Here is a 16,578-nt window from a genome sequence, read left to right on the forward strand (position 1 = left end):
GTTCCAAGCTCCATTATTGCTCCCATCTCGACACTCCGCTCCACGCCGGCGCCTCTGCATGCAGTCTCGGTTGCTCTGCTCACTGCTCGACTCGACCTGACTAGTGCCTCCTTCCAATTAACCGTCATATTTCCCTGGAGCTGGCATCCCACTACTCCAATCGCGTCGACCGGCAACAACTAGTCGTTGGGAGCCACCATGCAGTCTCAGCTTACGAGGAGGGTCTTTCGAGCTATCCTTAACAATGAGCCGCTCTCGTCCTCTCGATGCCAAAAACGATGTATCCATGCCGTGAGGACATTTCGGTCCCGGGGACCTATGGCCGCGCCTTCCTACACTCAGCGACGCGGGTTATTCGCTTTCAACTTCAAACCTCCCACTGCTCAGCCGACCTCCACCCTGCCATCCGAGACCGGATTGCAGCCAATGAGTGACTTGTTCGAAGCATTGAGGTTCAAGAACAGGGAACCAGAGAGTGATATTTTAGCCAAAGCATTCGGGGATTTCTTTGAGGCGCGGGCGGCGGAACCTGGGATCATCACTGATTTCCAAGCGCAATTGGTCAGCACGACGTGGCATTATCTGAAAAAGTGGGAGGGCGACCTGGAAGTGGAAATTTGGCAGAAGGTTTTCTGTGACGAAAGCCTGGGAAACGTGCTGCTTGTGCTGTCTGAAGCCGAGTTCTTGCCGCAGGCGCGCAAGACAATACTGAAATTTGCCGATTCTGTCTTTCTTGCCTTGTGCGAGAATGCAGATAATGACTGGAATCGAGTTGATCAAGACGCGATTACTGCTTACATCGACGTACAAGCACTCAATGGCACACCGGAGGAGGCACGGCGTACTCTCGAGAAGTTCTGGCCACGACTGCGCGATGTCAATCCCTCGCCCTGGTTATCTGTGATACGAGGATTTTCAATGGCCGGTGATTTGCAGAAAATCAAGCAGATCAACAAAAGGCCCGAGAAACACGGCTTCCATCTTGATGCTGCGCAGCAGGAACAGTTGATCAAATACCTCGCCAGTCACAAATCGGATGCGGTCCGACTCATTTACGAATGCCCGCTATCCGGTGGTCAAGAACCAACCATTACTACGAAGATAGCTGCCATCAAGTCAGCTATATTTCGAAATGAGATCTCCTCGGCGAAGCCCATCTATCAGTCCATTCTTTCCGGACCTGCCTCAGAAACAGTCGGGATTCGACTACTTTGGGCTGCGGCAGAGGGAAAAGACGCATCGCAAATCGAGCAGCTTCTTGACTCCATGGTCGGGCCAGAAAAGGAATTGGACCCACAAGCACCTCTCACAACATCATACGTAAATGACCTAATAGAATATGCTAACTGGGCCAAAAATCCCACTTTGGTCGATGACTTGATGGCGTTAGCCTCTGCTCGGGGTCTCACTCTTGATTCGAGGACTCAGTTGCTATATCTTGAGTCTCGTATTCACGCTAATGATCTGGACGGTGTGCTGGACGCTCTAGACCATATCGACTTGCTGGAGACGATAAAACCCGAAACTCATAATTTGGTGGACAGGCTCATCACAATGCTCTGCTCTGCCGAACAGAACGAAACTCTCCTTGATCACATTTCGTCAATCCTAGACGATCTCCACGAGCACAACATCCGCTTGCAAGCCGAAACACTCTCAGCACTTACACACACACTCCTGTACCATCACGACCTAGAAGCCGTCTCAGAACTCCTCCGCCCGCGCATCGGCTCTTATGAAACAGAAGACCGAACCAAGGTCCGCAATGCGTTGACCACCTTCATTCAAGAACCTAAACAGGGAAGCGAACCCGCCTGGGAAGCCTACGAGCTCCTGCGCCTCGCCTTTCCCGAAACGGGTGTGCGCACACGAACCCTCATCATGACCTCCTTCTTCCAGCGCGACCGCAGCGATCTCGCCTTCCTCGTCTTCGGCCACATGCGACAAGCTGAGAACTTCTCGCAGCGGCCCAAACCAGACACCTACGCCCGGTGCTTCCAGGGCATCGCGCAAACCCGCGACGCGAAACACCTCGAGCTCACGCACAACATGCTCAAACTCGACACAGAAGTCGACCTCAATACCCGCCTCCTCAACTGGCTTATGCTCGCGTATGCTGAATGCGAGATGCCCGAGAAGGCCATGCAAATCTTCAGGGAGATCCTGCAATCCGAAGAAGGACCCTCGAATCACACATTATACTTCTTTTTCAAGGCCTGCGAAAAACACCACAACGGCACATGGGAAGCCACGAAGATGGTTGACAAAATGAAAGTCCTTGAAATCGTTCTCGATCGTAAACTATACACCGCCTACGTCGAGGCCCTCGCTGCGCAATGCGAACTCGATCTCGCTACTGAGGCTATGGACAAGATGAAGGAGGTGACTGGGTACCCGCCGAACGCGATTTCGTAAGTACCACCTGGCGCTCATTTATATCACGATCCTAACACTGACATCTCCACAGAATCGGGCACCTCTACAACGCGATCCCATACCAGCACTGGAAAGACGAGGTCCAGAAGTGGGCGACGGCCAAACACCCTGAGCTCTGGGCCCAGCTTCTCAAGTTCGAGATGGTCGAGCACGAGGAAGGCCAAAGGTTCGTTTTGCCGAGGAAGGACGTGCCTAATTTCTGATTGGGCTCTTGTTGAGTTGAGGTGGATACTACCATGCATGGGTCTTGTACTCTGTACTCTTTACTGTACATAACGTTTAAGATGGAATACCCATTGAGCTTGTTGCCGCGCTTGTACTACTATATACTTTGTATACCCTCAACGCAGATATTGTGTTTTCTTACAAGCCTGATATTTTTTTAGTACAGATGTGTACGAGAAAAGAGCAAATATAAACATGTATTGAATATTAAGATTGTACTATCGTGGCTTTTTTGTACCCCCCAGACTGAACAGAGATCTCAGGTCGTGAAATAATACTCGTAACGCTGCAAATGTACATTATTATCCGAAAATGCTTTATGGGACAGATGTAGCTTCTGTTCATTTTCTAGACAGATTTATGCTTTGGACTGTGCAAGTCTTTTGGTCATGCTGTAATGTGTCACGTTAGCAAGCTGCAACATAATGCAGATAGGGTTGATGATAACTCACAAATCGAAGAACGAAAATTGGCTAGGTCCGCTACCGTACTCATATACGAAGCGGCTAGCAAGATGGCTGCCGAAGATTGCTCGCAAATAGTTCTCAGGAACCTGAATAATGTCAGTGACTTGCCTAAAAGTGACGATATGTCTGTAATATGACTTACCCGTTCAAGGATCGTCTCGAGTCCAATCTTGTCCAGAAGCAGCTTAGGCAGAGCAGTGTTGAGCACCGACCTGCGAAGCTCAACATTACCCCACAAATCTGTCTTCTGTAGTTCCTCATCAAGCTGTGTGATGGCCAGACTGAGCCTGTCACTGAGGACGCTGCGAGGTAATCCGGTTTGCTCATGCTCGCGCCAGATTGCCTCAAACTCGAGGGTGGCGTTTTCTTTGATGACTTCTTGGACTTGCTTGACATAGTCACCGTAGAATTCAGGAACTGTGCCGTCTTCGCCAACACACATGTTTTGCACGAAGCCTTGGTCATCAAAGGACAGAGAGGCGAGGACCTCCAGTGACGAAGAGGTCACACCACCCTTGTTAGCTGAAGCATCCTTGAAGAGGATGCATCCAGCCTTTTCGAGACGAAGCTTGGCATCCTGTGTGATGAACAAGTTGGCTCCCTCGACAATGTACGGGATGGCCGATTTGCCGTTCTCGATAAGCTTGCCGACGGTGGAGAGATCAATTGATTCAGGACGTCCACCGCAAGGGACAAATGTGTCGTACAAGCCGTCCTTGCGCAAGTGGAACAAGTTGCGGAAGATCATTCCATTGTGCACGAGCTCTCCGTTTGGCAAGTGCACATTGCTTTCGTCAACCGATACTCGGTAGCCCTCTGAAGAAAGTTTCGTGGTATCATATTCTGAGATCATTGCACGCTTCTTAGCAAGTCGCACAAGCTCGTCACGGTCGAGACCCTGAGGATCAACGATGACACCAGAACCGTCAACAATGGCAGAGTACTTCTCATTTGCAAGAAGAATCTCGTTCGAGCCAAGGTCACCATCGGGTCCACCTGTTTGCAGCTTGCGGATTGTCGAAGGGTCGATGCCAAGCTTGCGGTAGATTCCGATAACATACTGGCGAACAGACAACGTAGTCATGCCGTATGTGTCGTGAGGAATACCACCAAGGCGCGGGCTCTTGCCAGTGAAGAAAGACTTCCACCAGGGAGCGCCACGGTTTCGAGCATGCTCAGTGGCCCAGTCGACCAAGTCTGCGGTGTTCTCATCAGGTCCCATGAAGAGGATCTCGTCTTTGCCGTGCAGGTCAACAATGGGGTCCTTAATACCGGGGCTGACGGGAGGTAGCAGAAGATCCATGATACTGTCAATATACTTTTCGAATGCGACACGGGCCTTGTCTTGGTGGTCGACATCCAAGAGAATGACACCCTTGGCTCCACCCTCAGGGATATCCTTGTTCTTGCGCTGCTGCGTGTTCGCGAGGTTGTAGTTCTCGTCGAAGAGTGAACGGGCATTGATGCTGTACGCTTCCTTGTTTCGACTCTTCACAATACGGATACCACCTCGTGCGATGTCTCGGAAGCGAAGATGGAATCCGCGGAATTCTGAGCTAATCACTAAGAACATGCCGTAGAGTCGCTGGGGGTACTCGTGCTCGGGAAGGAAGTGAGGGTCCAGTCGGAAACTGAGAGCCACCTTAGTCGGTGTGAAGAAGTTGGTCTTGAGGATAGAAGCGTTGAAGACACGGAATGCGCTCATGACCATTTCATCATGCTCATTGGCCGCCGTACTCGAGACCAGCTGCTTCAATTGCCGGCTATCCAAGACTTGATCAACCTGGAGGCGCAGGTAACTCAGCGTGGGAAGGAAATCGTCCTGAGCTGGGCCGCGCGTCTGCACATAATGTGTGTTCGCGAAGTCAAGGTAGAGCTTGTGGATGAGGTTTGGGTACTTGTTGACAATCTCAGCAATGTAGTCAGACGTGAAAGTCTCTGTACGCAGCCTCTTCTTGATCTTGGCCAGGAGTTCAGCATGTGCGCTGTTGTTTGAATCCAGCAGATCGGTTAGAGAAGTGTACTCCGAGCCGAGACGGTTCAAGAACTGCTGAACAAACACCCACGCGCAGTGTGCGTAGATAGTCTCTTGCAAGCTAAGACGTCCACTAGCGAAGTGGTGCTGGAACCTGTTCTGAGGAACGCAGTACAGGAGAGAGGTTTCCTTGATGATCTGGTGAATTGCCGCTTCAATCGGAGGGAACTTGGCGGCAATCTCGGCGTTCTTCAAGGGGCGCAAGTAAAGAGAAATAACGGAGATTCCGTTGGAGAAGTTCTCCAAGTACTTGCGGGAACTGGTCAGGCGGTAGTAGTGGTATAGGTCAGACAGTGCGCTGAACAAGCCCATAGCTGAGCCCTGGCGGTAGGCAATAACGAGACGCTTTTCACGGGAGTTCTCAATGTCAAACATCTCGATGACGGGACCAGCCCGAGCAACGGCATTGCTGATGATCTCCTGATAGACGGCCTTGGTGTTGGGTGTCGCTTTCTGCAAGAACCTCTTCTCACCGATGATATCAATGTTGGTTTCCTGCAGGCCCGGGTTGGGGTTGGCGAACTGGCACTTGTACACGAAATAGCAACGGAGCTGCTGTCCGTCGTCACCAGGAACCGCCGTGGGCGAGCGGAAAGTCTCGATACGATAGGCGTTGTCGTGAGTAGAACCGTCGATGTATTTCTTGTCAATTCTCTGCTCGTAGCCAGGACCGCCGACACTTGAGAAACCAGGCTTGCTGGTGTCAATATAAACAGCGTGATCCTCAGCTTCCTTGTCTAAGCGAATTTCGAGCTTCTTGTCATCGCGCGCATAGGCAGCGACCTTGGCAGCATATAGAGAGAGGATTTGCGTGACAATAGCGTCAACAGTTTCCGTCTGGAAGTAGGTGTCGTCAATGCCGAGCTGGTTGTAGAACCATTCTGTTTCTCCAACGATGAACTCTGCGGGAATGAAGCCCTTCTTTTCCAGCTGGTCCATAACTATAAAAGCATAAAGCGTTAGTGGGGTTTTCCACCAGGCCATTTAGATCGAGAGAGAAATCTCACCTTCTTCCATCTGGTGCTCTTTACCCTCGAACTTGGCAGCAATGTAACCCGGGTCCTCTTCGGAAAGAACTCTATGTGGGCTACCAGGAATGGCCAAGTGAGTCGGTTGGGGTGAAGGAATCCGAGCTTCTGAGCTCGTTACATTGTCGAGGATCTTGTTGTGTGGTTGTCTCTGGAATCCAATTGGGGTTCCAGTACCTGATGATGTGCCATCACTGCTACCGTGGACCTGAGGGGCTGGCCGGATGGGCAGTTTGTTGGGCTCGTTGCCGTTGATGTGCACATCTGGTAGCGATTGAAGGGAGGACGCGGGGGACACCATGACGAGGAAAGAGTGTGGCGAATGCGCTCTGAATATTCAATTTAAAGAGGAAGAAAGGAGAAAGCTGCGATTGATAAAGCGTAAGCTGAGGAACTGACAGCGGAACTGTGGAGAGGCAAAGGTGAAATAAAGAAAGAGCGAAGGAGAACAAAAGTAGGTGTAGGGAAGTCGGGAGGGAAGTATGACTCTCCTGCCCAAGAGCTCCGGCGGAGAATAAATATTTATGGAGAAGCTGAAGATAAGAAGGGTACACAGAGGGCACAGAGAATGCACAGCCCAGAGATAACAGCAGAAACAATCAAACAAGGGGTAAAGCTCACCTTCAATTGCTGTTGTGAATGTTTCAAAAGGCAGGTTGGCAGCAATCCAGGACAACAGAAGGAATTCACTGGACCACTGATTAGGCGAAAGTGAGGTGGGAGGGAGCTTATCGCCGAAGACAATTGAATCGTGATGGACCCAGTCTGTTTGAGAGGTTACAACAACAACAAGAGGCCAAGTATGCCTTGAGACTGAATAAAGAAAGAAAATTATGGATCGCAGCTCAGCAGCTGGGACTCCTGAGTACTTTATATAGCAGCTCCTGGCGGTGCCTGGTTGAGACTGGTGTCATTGTTCCAAGAACTAGTATAGCTGGACGGTGTATTTATCAGTGTATCACGATTACAGCGGCGGTTCGTCGCCGGTGCTATGCGCGATCAGCCACTTCAGGTACAAAGCCGGCCCGGCGAAGCGGTCGAGACCTCTACATGCCTGATCCTGGAGGATTTCTGAATCTGCACATTTTCTGCTGGGGATTTCGTAGTTATTTCCTCTGTGCTCTCGCATTAAGCTCCCACATGGTCTGCCTGTCATACTCTCGTCGAGTCCAGTGTTCAATACCTGAGCTCTCACAGTGACCGTAATGACTCTTAACTGTCACACGAGTGGAGCCAGCCCCAGGCCGTGCAAATCTGGTTAGCGCATCTTACCTAACTAGCTTCGGCGTGCCAGGGATTGAAAAATACCGCCATGTGAAAACGTGATTGGCCAGCTCGTGCTAAAATTGGAAGAATTGCCTCAAACCTCTGGCCCTGCGAGTCACGGGTTGTGGCTGGTCTCTTCATCCATTCCTAACCTATCCGACTTTCACGCCCGTATCAAATGGAAGAGAAGCCCAAGAGCCGAATCCAGAAAAGCAATCCAGAAAGGGGCCATGGCCGGGCTAGACGTCAAAATCTTTCCAACGCGGAGAGAGCAACGGCCATCGCTTGACGGGCATGATTCGCAAGAAGGCTCCCACGAGGCCCAATCAGCTGACATGGCCAGTCTTGTGGCCTGGCTCCCTCCACTTAGTCGCTTTGAAGAGCTGGATGAGGTTTCCAAAGTGGAATTTCTGTTTGTCACGATGCCTTCGTTCTTGCAAATCATTGCTGCTTGCTGTTGGCCATATCCTGCATCCCTTGTTCCTCCTGTGTAATTATGGCAAAGCATCATAAAATGCCTCATTGCGACATTCGGGGTGGCATTGGGATGTATACAGGCTTCAAAAAGGGGTTACTTTAAGACTCAGTTGACATTGAAGATGTATAGACTGTATAGACAGCTCATGCGGGGACGGACGATCACGACAGTGTACCTGGATCCTCGCGGCTGGCTCCTCAGGCTATCCTCGATCATTGCTAGTGTTTTGCGGGGGAGGTCCCTCTCTCAGTATATCGCTGGCAGTCTGGGGGTTTCTCCCCGCCACCCCTCATCAATCTCCGAAGATCCATGTCATTCCACGATCCAGAGTTTTTCATACAATTCATACACTAGCTATACAGTCTGAATTCGAAATACTACCCAGACATCATAAATGCCTCAATTCTCCCTATTATTACCCCATTGAAACCTCTTCTGGCGCACACGTTCCCCAACAACCAGGCCAGGTGGGGTTCCTGCTTCCTTGTCCTGCATCAATCGCGCGCTCGGGCTCTGGACCATGAGGTAATAATTGCATCCGCACACTGGCCATGTCTTTATATTCGTCCTCTCCTTCTCCATGCGTCCACTTGGTCTGGCAGATGATTCCGACCCTGGTCCGTTCGATGCGGTCGAGACGCCCATGCTTCTTCAGCAATGACGTACGTCTCGCCTTACTAACGAGTCATAACCTCTAGAGGAAACTTCCGCGCAAAAGTCAAAATATGATGCTTCCATCCTGTGCCACGAAGTGTCTCGATAAGAGCCTAACGCCATGCAACTGATACAAGCGGTGAACGACGTCCAATAGTCCTTCATCTCGGGAAAGCAGGATAAAGGACCTCGGCCTTGCTCGTCTTGTCGCCGAAACTCACCTTATGGGCGTGCGATAACGACAATCTGATAGATCCCTTCTAGATTTACACAGATCACAACTGCGGTCAAGTCGCGGTCTGTGGCCCCCAGGGCTGACCTCGTGCGTGCTTCTTGCATGCGTTATCAGCTGGCTGCGGTTGAGATGTTGCATACTCATGCTTACAGAGTACGGGGCTGCGGCAAATCAAACATGCCGATGTTTTCGCGATAAGGCACCTTGACCTCGGCATGCTTCAAGTTCGATCTGTTTCAACATGAGCGCAATTTACACTGACTTGCAAAAACTGATCTTTCTCTGGAGCATCAATTTGGTACATGGGGGCTCATATTATCGAGTACCCTCTTCTCGTCTGCTAGATGCTAAATGTGCTCTCCACTATTCAGGAACTTTCACTATCAAAAGCCACTATAACATTCACAGTGACACCAGCATGCTAAATCTACGGTGCTTATTGAAGGATGCAAAGCTTGTACATGCTTTGATCTCAGAAAGCTTGTCCCCTCGTGCTCTCTGAACCCACATTGCTACCTCGTGTCACCGCATAATGAACCTTACTCTCCAGGGCCATACCCGCCTAGTACTCCGTATATTCTTCTATGATGCAGCTGCAGGGTTGCCGCCGATATTTGACATTCTCCATATCAACTCTTGTGGCTCTTGCCAGTCTCAGCTCCTCCGGTTGTGTGGAGTAAAGGCATCTGTCTGTGCACTCAAGGGTAGCTCTATAGTCTACATATCGTGCCATGACTAATGAGGCTCTTGTCAACATACTTTCCTCACAGTTGTATGTAAATGTACATCGGCGGAGAACACGGCGGGTTCTGCTCGGCGAGGTGACACTATTATGTGGCACCGGTTAAGGTTAGGGCTTGCCATGTTTTATCAGTCAACAGAAGTGCTACGTTCTCGAAAAAGTCTAACCCAAGTGGCAGACCAATCTCTCTCTCTAATTGATCCAGCCCTCAATTCGTATAATCTCTGTTGATACCATGGTTGCTAGATTAGCGGAACCCCGAGTGCCGTGGCCGAGACCCTATCTCCCCATCTTAGCAATGATGAGCTAAGGCTTGTCACACTCACCAGCCAGCGAACTAGGGCCCAGAGTTGAAGAAAGCTAATCAACAATAAGAAGGCGTGCTTACCATTTCTCCTCCAATTAGTGGAAGAAGCAAATCAAACGGCCATCGTTTATCACGCTTAATTACCTAAGCCCTGCATCAACGGTGGTCTAGCCGTGAGTGGGCTAGAACCGTGCAGAAAACAGGGGTGATCCGGAACAATATGCTCTTGGAGCTGAAAACTACTCGGAGCCTTCTGCATGAAGCTGTATCCAAAGGGGCAATGTCCGGCGCCAGGGTCAAGATTGTGGTGTAGAACAAGAGGGGTAGACAGGACAGCGGCTCTCACAAGCCTAGCCCGGGAAAAAAAGTATGATATCCTATTCATCGAGTCAAACGCCGTAGATATAAAAGCCTGGTGCGACCTCAGCTCTGCCTCGTGGGCGATGGTTTCAGACATGCAACGATGGCTCGTTACGCTGTGTCCCTCGTTGGCGCCGTTACCGGAGTCGCTACCCATGTCTATGTCTTTAGGCACGGTGAATGGGACCTCAAGGCTCCGTCTATTTTGACGGTCTATGCAGCCCTGTGTATTACAGCCGCTGCGCTTGATTCTTACTATGTTCGGGGCTTGCTTGACTTTCCTCTTCCTCAGGGGCGAGCACTTGATCTCCTCGTCGCCCATGTCGCCGGGATATACACTAGCATGCTCATCTACCGTGCGTTCCTGCATCGCTTGAATAGATTCCCTGGACCCTTCGTAGCGCGGCTATCTACATTTTATGCCACTTACCTATCCGCTCGAAATTTTCGCTTAATTGATGAGACCGAGAGGCTTCACAAGGAACACGGCGACTATGTGCGATTAGGTATGAGGCACCTGAATGGGGTCATAAGACAACAAAAAGACTGATTACGGCAGGCCCACGAGAGCTATCCATCATAGATCCCGAGGCCGTCGTCGCTCTATACGGGCCCCAGACACAGGTCAGCAAGGGACCCTGGTACGGCGTTCTCGCCCCGCGCGTATCACTCCAAGGTGAGCGAGACAAGAAAATGCACGCCAAGCGTCGGAAAGCATGGGACATGGGCTTCAGCAGCAAAGGTAGGTACTAACCACTTCAGAATTATATCTATACCGAGATGAAGCAAGATCCTAATCATTTCCAAGCCCTCCGCAACTACGAAGAGCGCGTCTCCAAATACACAAGCCAGCTTGTAGCCGCAGTCGAGCGCGCCGTAACCGCCGGCGTATCAATCGACATGTCGAAATGGGCCAACTACTACAGTTTCGATGTGATGGGGGATATGGCCTTTGGGAAGTCCTTTGGTATGCTACTCAAGGGTCAGGATACTTACTTCCTGACGGCGCTGCACGCAGACATGGTCATCATTGGACTGTTTGGGCATTTGATATGGCTACTGCCCTTTTTTAAACTGGTACCGGGGCTCAATGCCCAGTATTTGAAGTTCTGGAAGTTTCTAGAGGATCAAATCCAAGAGAGGGCGAAGGTCTGCTCAGTTTCTCTAGAGCCTAGGTCGTTGCTAACCATCTTGTGGCAGAACGAACCGAAGATTCCAGACGTCTTCTCTTGGATACTAAAAGACTACAACGAGGGACCTAAGACAGTACAAGATACTTTCAACCTCCACGGGGACTCGTATCTCATTGTGGTAGCAGGGAGGTATGTCAGTCAACACCTGAACTTGGACTACATGAGCTAAGACAAATGGTTCTAGCGACACAACATCCAGCACCCTGGCGGTCGCTCTCTACTATCTAGCAACTAATCCAAACATAGCCAAGCAACTTCAAGAAGAGCTCGACAAATACGATGAACTCTCACACAGAAAGCTTGGTGAACTAGGATTCCTAGAGGGGATAATGAATGAAGCTTTAAGACTCTACCCAGCTGTCCCAGGGGGGACCCAACGCGTTACTCCCCCAGAAGGCATGCAAATTGGTGATGTTTATCTACCAGGAGACGTGATTGTGCAGAGCCCTCTACATACTGTCTTTCGAGGTCCGTCTTCGTCCATCACCCACTCGATGTATATATATACTAACACCATAAAGACAGCCGCAACTTTGAACGACCCCTCGAGTTTCTCCCTACACGCTGGACGACCGAGCCGCATCTAGTCAAGAACAAGGCAGTTTACGTTCCATTCAATGCAGGTATGTCTGTAGTTATAGTTCGCTCCTACGTATATATCATTAGCGCTAACATCAATACAGGCCCTTATGCATGTGCCGGCAAACAGTTAGCACTCATGGAGCTGCGCTCTGCACTAGGAGGACTGTTCAAGAGATACGATGTTACATTTGCCCCAGGCGAGAATAAGGAACAGTGGCTGAGTGGGCTCAAGGATACGTTCACTCTGGTTGCGCCGCCGCTGCCGCTGGTTTTCAACAGGAGGGTCAAAGCGGAATAGGGATGGCCCTTGGCTTCTGTAACAGGGTAGAGCAGTCTATATATGATATCTTAAGGAAGATCTAAAATGATCTAGATCCATCGTCAATCAAGCAAGGAGCAATGATCTTATGAAGAGGATAACTGCCTCAGGCAGCACAAGCAGACCCTTGGATGCAAGCCTCAGGCCACACCAACACCGGCTATAACTTTCGCATTCGCCATTAACATTAACCGCCCTTGCCTCAGATTCATCATCATACACACCGCTTGTCAGGCCAAAATATGATCACCGCCCAAGATCGATAGATGGTCAAGCGGTGTGGTTTAGGCCACTTGAATAACGGGGCAAACAGCCTGTGAAGCCGCGTGGCGTCAGATCAACGTTTTGCCAGTTGGCATTCTATACTCTATAGATCCAGTTGGCCTGTGATCTGTAGATCCACGTAAATACAAATTAGGTGGTGTAAGAATGTAGTATATGAGCTGGTCAGGAGATAAAGCGTGACTTGAGAAGTTGCAACAGAGTCAGCCTCACTGCGTCTGAGGCTTGAGGTGAGGTGAGGAGAGCTATTTCTGGGGAAACCGGGAACCCAATGGATTCCATCAAGGATGAAACGGCCAAGATCGCGCAAGGCGGACGCATTGATCTCCATTCTTTCTCCAGTTTGTCCTCGCCGAATTCTCCGCAACTATACGTACTTTTGTTGCTTTTTTTGCTGGCTGCAACAAATAATCTGGATCATCAGCCCCCTGTCTTACATCCCCACCACTAAATTGTAGTAAATGCTTCCCCGGAGCGCATCCGCCTCCCGTCCCGGCCAGTTGGTGAGTTGTTGATCTGGACCAACAGAGTATCATCAGTGAGGCGAGTCAGTGGCCTGACTGCTGTGTTTGCCTCCGGCGACAAGTTGCGGACTCCTGATGCCACTGGCCACGGGCAATTAAATCCGCTGCTGCAACCCTCAGTCCCAATCTTCTCGCCTTGCTTCACTGCTCTCCTTGTCTGTCGACTGCCGCCCGCAAACCTTCGTTGGGCCTCGTTTGTTCCATCTGGTGTTCTGGCCAGGCCTACTCGCTCGCTGCCTACGTACGCTTCTGTTATTTAATCCTGCTCCCTCTCGCTCATTACTACTTTCATCCACCATTTCCAAAACATAGATTTCCCGGTCACTTCTCCATCTCCTCTCCTCTCGTCTCATCTGTCGACTGTTCGCTTTTCGTCATTGCATTCGCGCTTACCTTGCTCTGCTCTAAATAAAACCCGAAGGTATGTAGACAAGCATTCTTTGCATCTTGACCTTCACCCCGGTCCTCATTCCATCCCCACACTGTACTGTCAGCTGTGCCCTCCGTACAATGTCCCGAAGTATGCCCAGTGGAGGTATTTCATCATGCCCGTTCCTCCGTCCCTTCGGCGATTTTCGGACTATAAGCCTATGACAACACTTATTTCCACCCAATCTATAAGTATATCAGCTAGCTGACATTGACACCAAACAAACAGACACCCACCCCATCGCAAACCAAAACCACCAACCAGTACATCTATACCTCTGATTACAATCCTCGCTCTACCATCCATACAACCAAACACCACAACCAAAACAACCTCCAAAATGACCACACCAGCAACCCAAACCCACCCGTCCGTCATGGCACCCCCAACATACAGCCAGAAAGACCTATCAGCCGCCTTCACGGCTGCATCCAACTTCACACCCAAGTCCCTTGAAGTCTCACTCGCTACATCATCGTCGTCTTCATCAAGTGTCAAATCTCCCTTCTCGACGGCATTCGAGTACCCGCCTCCGCCTCCTCCATCGCCCGTGCAGATGTCCTCGGGCCGTCCACATGCTTTCTAAGCACCCTTAATGATCTAATGTCTAATCTTATTCACCTTTCCGCTGGCTTAATCCATTCACCTGGCTGGCTCTTCGACTTTCAAAGAAAAAAGTTTCATGAGAGAAGGGAATGAATAGGCGGTGCGGCACCCAATCGGCGTAATGGTTTCAAGATGATCCTCGGTTTTCTTTGCTTTGCTTTGCTTTGCTGGTTATTGAGCAAAGGTTTATACATAGTCTGGTACAAGGCGTTGGGGTTTCTGGTCTGGTCTGGTCTGGAGAAAATGAGGATTCCTGTACATTTTCGCGTTCTACTTTCCACTTTCTAGCTTGTTTTCTGTCTTGTTTCTCGGCAGGATGGTTACTATCTTACTTTTATGTATGGATACTATCCCAAAGAGAAATTATGAGGACATGCTTGTGTTTCTAGATTCTGATGCTGATACCGATGCTGATGCGTGCAATCACTGATTTAGGCTTATAGTTTCGTCATAGAAAGATAGACACGTTATACTAATTCAAACAGAATCATCCATCCATCAATGGTCTACATACTCAGTTGATCGCAGCGCATATCAAACCAAGTTTTCCGTACAAAGCATAGTCCTCCACTACAGAGTGAGATACAGAACAATCCAAAGCACAAGTACATAATGTCATTAATTCATCACAAAGATATCATTTGAAACCACCCCCGTCCCACCCCCAACAATTCAACCATCTAGCTGGTTCCTGGAGTAGCACGAGTAGTCTCCCGCCAGTCTGGGACTCAGCCTGGTAGGCTTGTTGTCGATCACATGGGCGTTCGTTCCTGCATGCTGCATTATGACGCGAGCTCACGATAAAAACCGGTTCGGTTCGCGATTTCGTGATTTAGAAAATGAAGAGGATGTGGGTCTTGCGCTAGCTAGCTAGAAGTCCCCCAGCCGGAGAAGAAGATCTTGGGTGTTCGGTTGTCCAGAGTTCGGATAAAGTACAGAAGACTTGGACTAGAACAAGCTTGCAGCTCTGACGTTTGTGGTTGATGGTAGGGTGGTTCCCTTTTCCCGGGTCGGGCCAGAACGGCATGGTAGGCCTCGGCTCAATTGAGGGCCCACGTGACATGCGAAGGCATTGTCTTTGGAGTTGTAGGGATTGATAATGAACCCATGTGCTCTGCTCTTTCCGAATACAATCGGTTCAGTCCGAAAGGGTCCTTCAGGGATTGCAACGAATATCGGGACATTTAGGTATCTGCCGCTTATCTCAACGGGACGGACCCTCGGCAGGACCGAAATCCTGGCTATTAAGCGAAGCATAAATACTCTCTAGCTCCGCGACAGCACCGCGATCACCCTGCGCCGCCCGTTCATTCAGCTGCCGGATTCTGACGAGCTGTTCTTCGGTGCGTACCCATCCCGGCAATCGATCCTCGACGTTTACACGACGCGCCGTACTAAAGACCGTGCGCACGGTGTCAGACTCTCCCCTGCGCTGCTTGACATCTTGTAATCGCTCCAGGAACCGTGCTTGGTTCGATTGGTGCGCGGGTTTCCAGACTAACCTGGTTGTACCCGTTGTAGAAGAAGCCTGGCCCTGATCCGTCGGCCCAGAGCTAGATATGAGATTCGCTTTGCGACCGAGGATCTTGACGCTGTTGGCTGCAATGAGATCGTAGTCATCTGTGCGCTTCAATGGCGTAAACTGAGTAGCTGGAGCGTTGGCTTGTGCGGTCTCCGGATCGTCATCGAATACGGGGATCGTGTTGTCGGGGCGCGCAAAGAACAGTTCCGTACCGAGCTGGTCTGCCCATGTCCCGCTGAAGATCTGGTTTTGGTAGGAGATGATCGGGTTCGGGGTGTGGAGGCCGAGGACCTGGACGCGCTCTGTGGACGCGTTGTCGGGCTGGTGTTCTATCGACGGATCTTGGTAGTCGGGGCGTGAGGGGGTCGAAGTGGGATTTGTAGTTGTCGCGGGGGTGGATATTGAAGCGGAAGCGTCATTCCGACGACGAGGTGCACGCATCAGGCCATGTTGAGATGTTAGGTCGAGATTCAAAAAGAAAGTCTGGGGCAAGATGGTGGTTAGTACGGTTGAAGAAACAAGGGTGCTTTCTGGAGGCTGAAAGTCATACCTACCTCAGTTTCGGTGTCATCGTATTCGTACTCCCAGTCAGAGCCCCCGTCATCTGTAAAAGTAGTGAGAGCGGGGTCAATGATGGACATTGTAGAGGTCCTGGGGTTGCAGCCTAGCCAGAGAGCCCTGTATGAATTGACTGGAGAAGAAGCTCAGTCGGAGTGCCTGGCTTGCAGAAGATCGGCGGTGGACATTTCCGCCTTGAGCTAGTGTATTGTCATGGTAAGATTCGTGTAAAGTTGGGCCTAACGCGGGGTAATGGCGTTATGTTCCGTCACGGACATCACGGGGTCGCTCGGGGTTCCGGCATTCAGCATCGGCTCGATCTCCATCTT

At 50.5% G+C, this 16,578-nt stretch overlaps 4 protein-coding genes across 4 annotated transcripts; 2 read left to right on the forward strand and 2 right to left on the reverse strand.

Annotated features, from left to right (window-relative positions):
* Positions 1–17: 17 nt before the first annotated feature.
* Positions 18–2,804, forward strand: BDV14DRAFT_181471 (putative mitochondrial respiratory complex I chaperone (Cia84)). The gene is made up of 2 exons (XM_073770065.1): positions 18–2,411; positions 2,468–2,804. Exons 1-2 carry the CDS (start codon positions 199–201, stop codon positions 2,637–2,639), a joined length of 2,385 nt encoding a protein of 794 aa, XP_073623910.1. The 5' UTR covers positions 18–198; the 3' UTR covers positions 2,640–2,804.
* On the reverse strand, positions 2,805–7,103 carry BDV14DRAFT_181474 (glutamate dehydrogenase (NAD(+))). Its single transcript, XM_073770066.1, has 4 exons — positions 6,171–7,103; positions 3,271–6,104; positions 3,114–3,214; positions 2,805–3,053 (listed from the first exon to the last, which is right to left on the reverse strand). Exons 1-4 carry the CDS (start codon positions 6,490–6,492, stop codon positions 3,020–3,022), a joined length of 3,291 nt encoding a protein of 1,096 aa, XP_073623911.1. The 5' UTR covers positions 6,493–7,103; the 3' UTR covers positions 2,805–3,019.
* Positions 7,104–10,336: 3,233 nt separating this feature from the next.
* On the forward strand, positions 10,337–12,676 carry BDV14DRAFT_211441 (cytochrome P450; the record flags this gene model as incomplete). Its single annotated transcript, XM_073776093.1, has 7 exons — positions 10,337–10,739; positions 10,793–10,975; positions 11,042–11,382; positions 11,434–11,555; positions 11,611–11,894; positions 11,948–12,049; positions 12,110–12,676. The coding sequence occupies 7 exons, from the start codon at positions 10,337–10,339 to the stop codon at positions 12,304–12,306; spliced, it is 1,632 nt and encodes a 543-aa protein (XP_073623912.1). The 3' UTR covers positions 12,307–12,676.
* Positions 12,677–14,761: 2,085 nt separating this feature from the next.
* Positions 14,762–16,376, reverse strand: BDV14DRAFT_134744 (TFIIIC subunit 6 family protein). Its single transcript, XM_073766207.1, has 2 exons — positions 16,246–16,376; positions 14,762–16,174 (listed from the first exon to the last, which is right to left on the reverse strand). The coding sequence occupies exons 1-2, from the start codon at positions 16,330–16,332 to the stop codon at positions 15,374–15,376; spliced, it is 888 nt and encodes a 295-aa protein (XP_073623913.1). The 5' UTR covers positions 16,333–16,376; the 3' UTR covers positions 14,762–15,373.
* Between the last annotated feature and the right edge of the window lie 202 nt (positions 16,377–16,578).

This window comes from Aspergillus stella-maris, assembly GCF_047715825.1.
Source record: "Aspergillus stella-maris strain CBS 113639 unplaced genomic scaffold BDV14scaffold_71, whole genome shotgun sequence".
Taxonomy (NCBI): Eukaryota; Fungi; Ascomycota; class Eurotiomycetes; order Eurotiales; family Aspergillaceae; genus Aspergillus; species Aspergillus stella-maris.

What these genes read in the sequence shown, in the direction of transcription:
- BDV14DRAFT_134744 (XM_073766207.1), bottom strand. Translation starts at nt 16,332, where the DNA reads ATGTCCATCATTGACCCCGCTCTCACTACTTTTACAGATGACGGGGGC. An exon ending in ACGATGACACCGAAACTGAG is followed by an intron (nt 16,175 to 16,245) that starts GTAGGTATGACT and finishes ATCTTGCCCCAG; the next exon opens with ACTTTCTTTTTGAATCTCGA.
- BDV14DRAFT_181471 (XM_073770065.1), top strand. Translation starts at nt 199, where the DNA reads ATGCAGTCTCAGCTTACGAGGAGGGTCTTTCGAGCTATCCTTAACAAT. An exon ending in TACCCGCCGAACGCGATTTC is followed by an intron (nt 2,412 to 2,467) that starts GTAAGTACCACC and finishes ACATCTCCACAG; the next exon opens with AATCGGGCACCTCTACAACG.
- BDV14DRAFT_181474 (XM_073770066.1), bottom strand. Translation starts at nt 6,492, where the DNA reads ATGGTGTCCCCCGCGTCCTCCCTTCAATCGCTACCAGATGTGCACATC. An exon ending in AGAGCACCAGATGGAAGAAG is followed by an intron (nt 6,105 to 6,170) that starts GTGAGATTTCTC and finishes ATGCTTTTATAG; the next exon opens with TTATGGACCAGCTGGAAAAG. An exon ending in TCGAGACGATCCTTGAACGG is followed by an intron (nt 3,215 to 3,270) that starts GTAAGTCATATT and finishes GACATTATTCAG; the next exon opens with GTTCCTGAGAACTATTTGCG.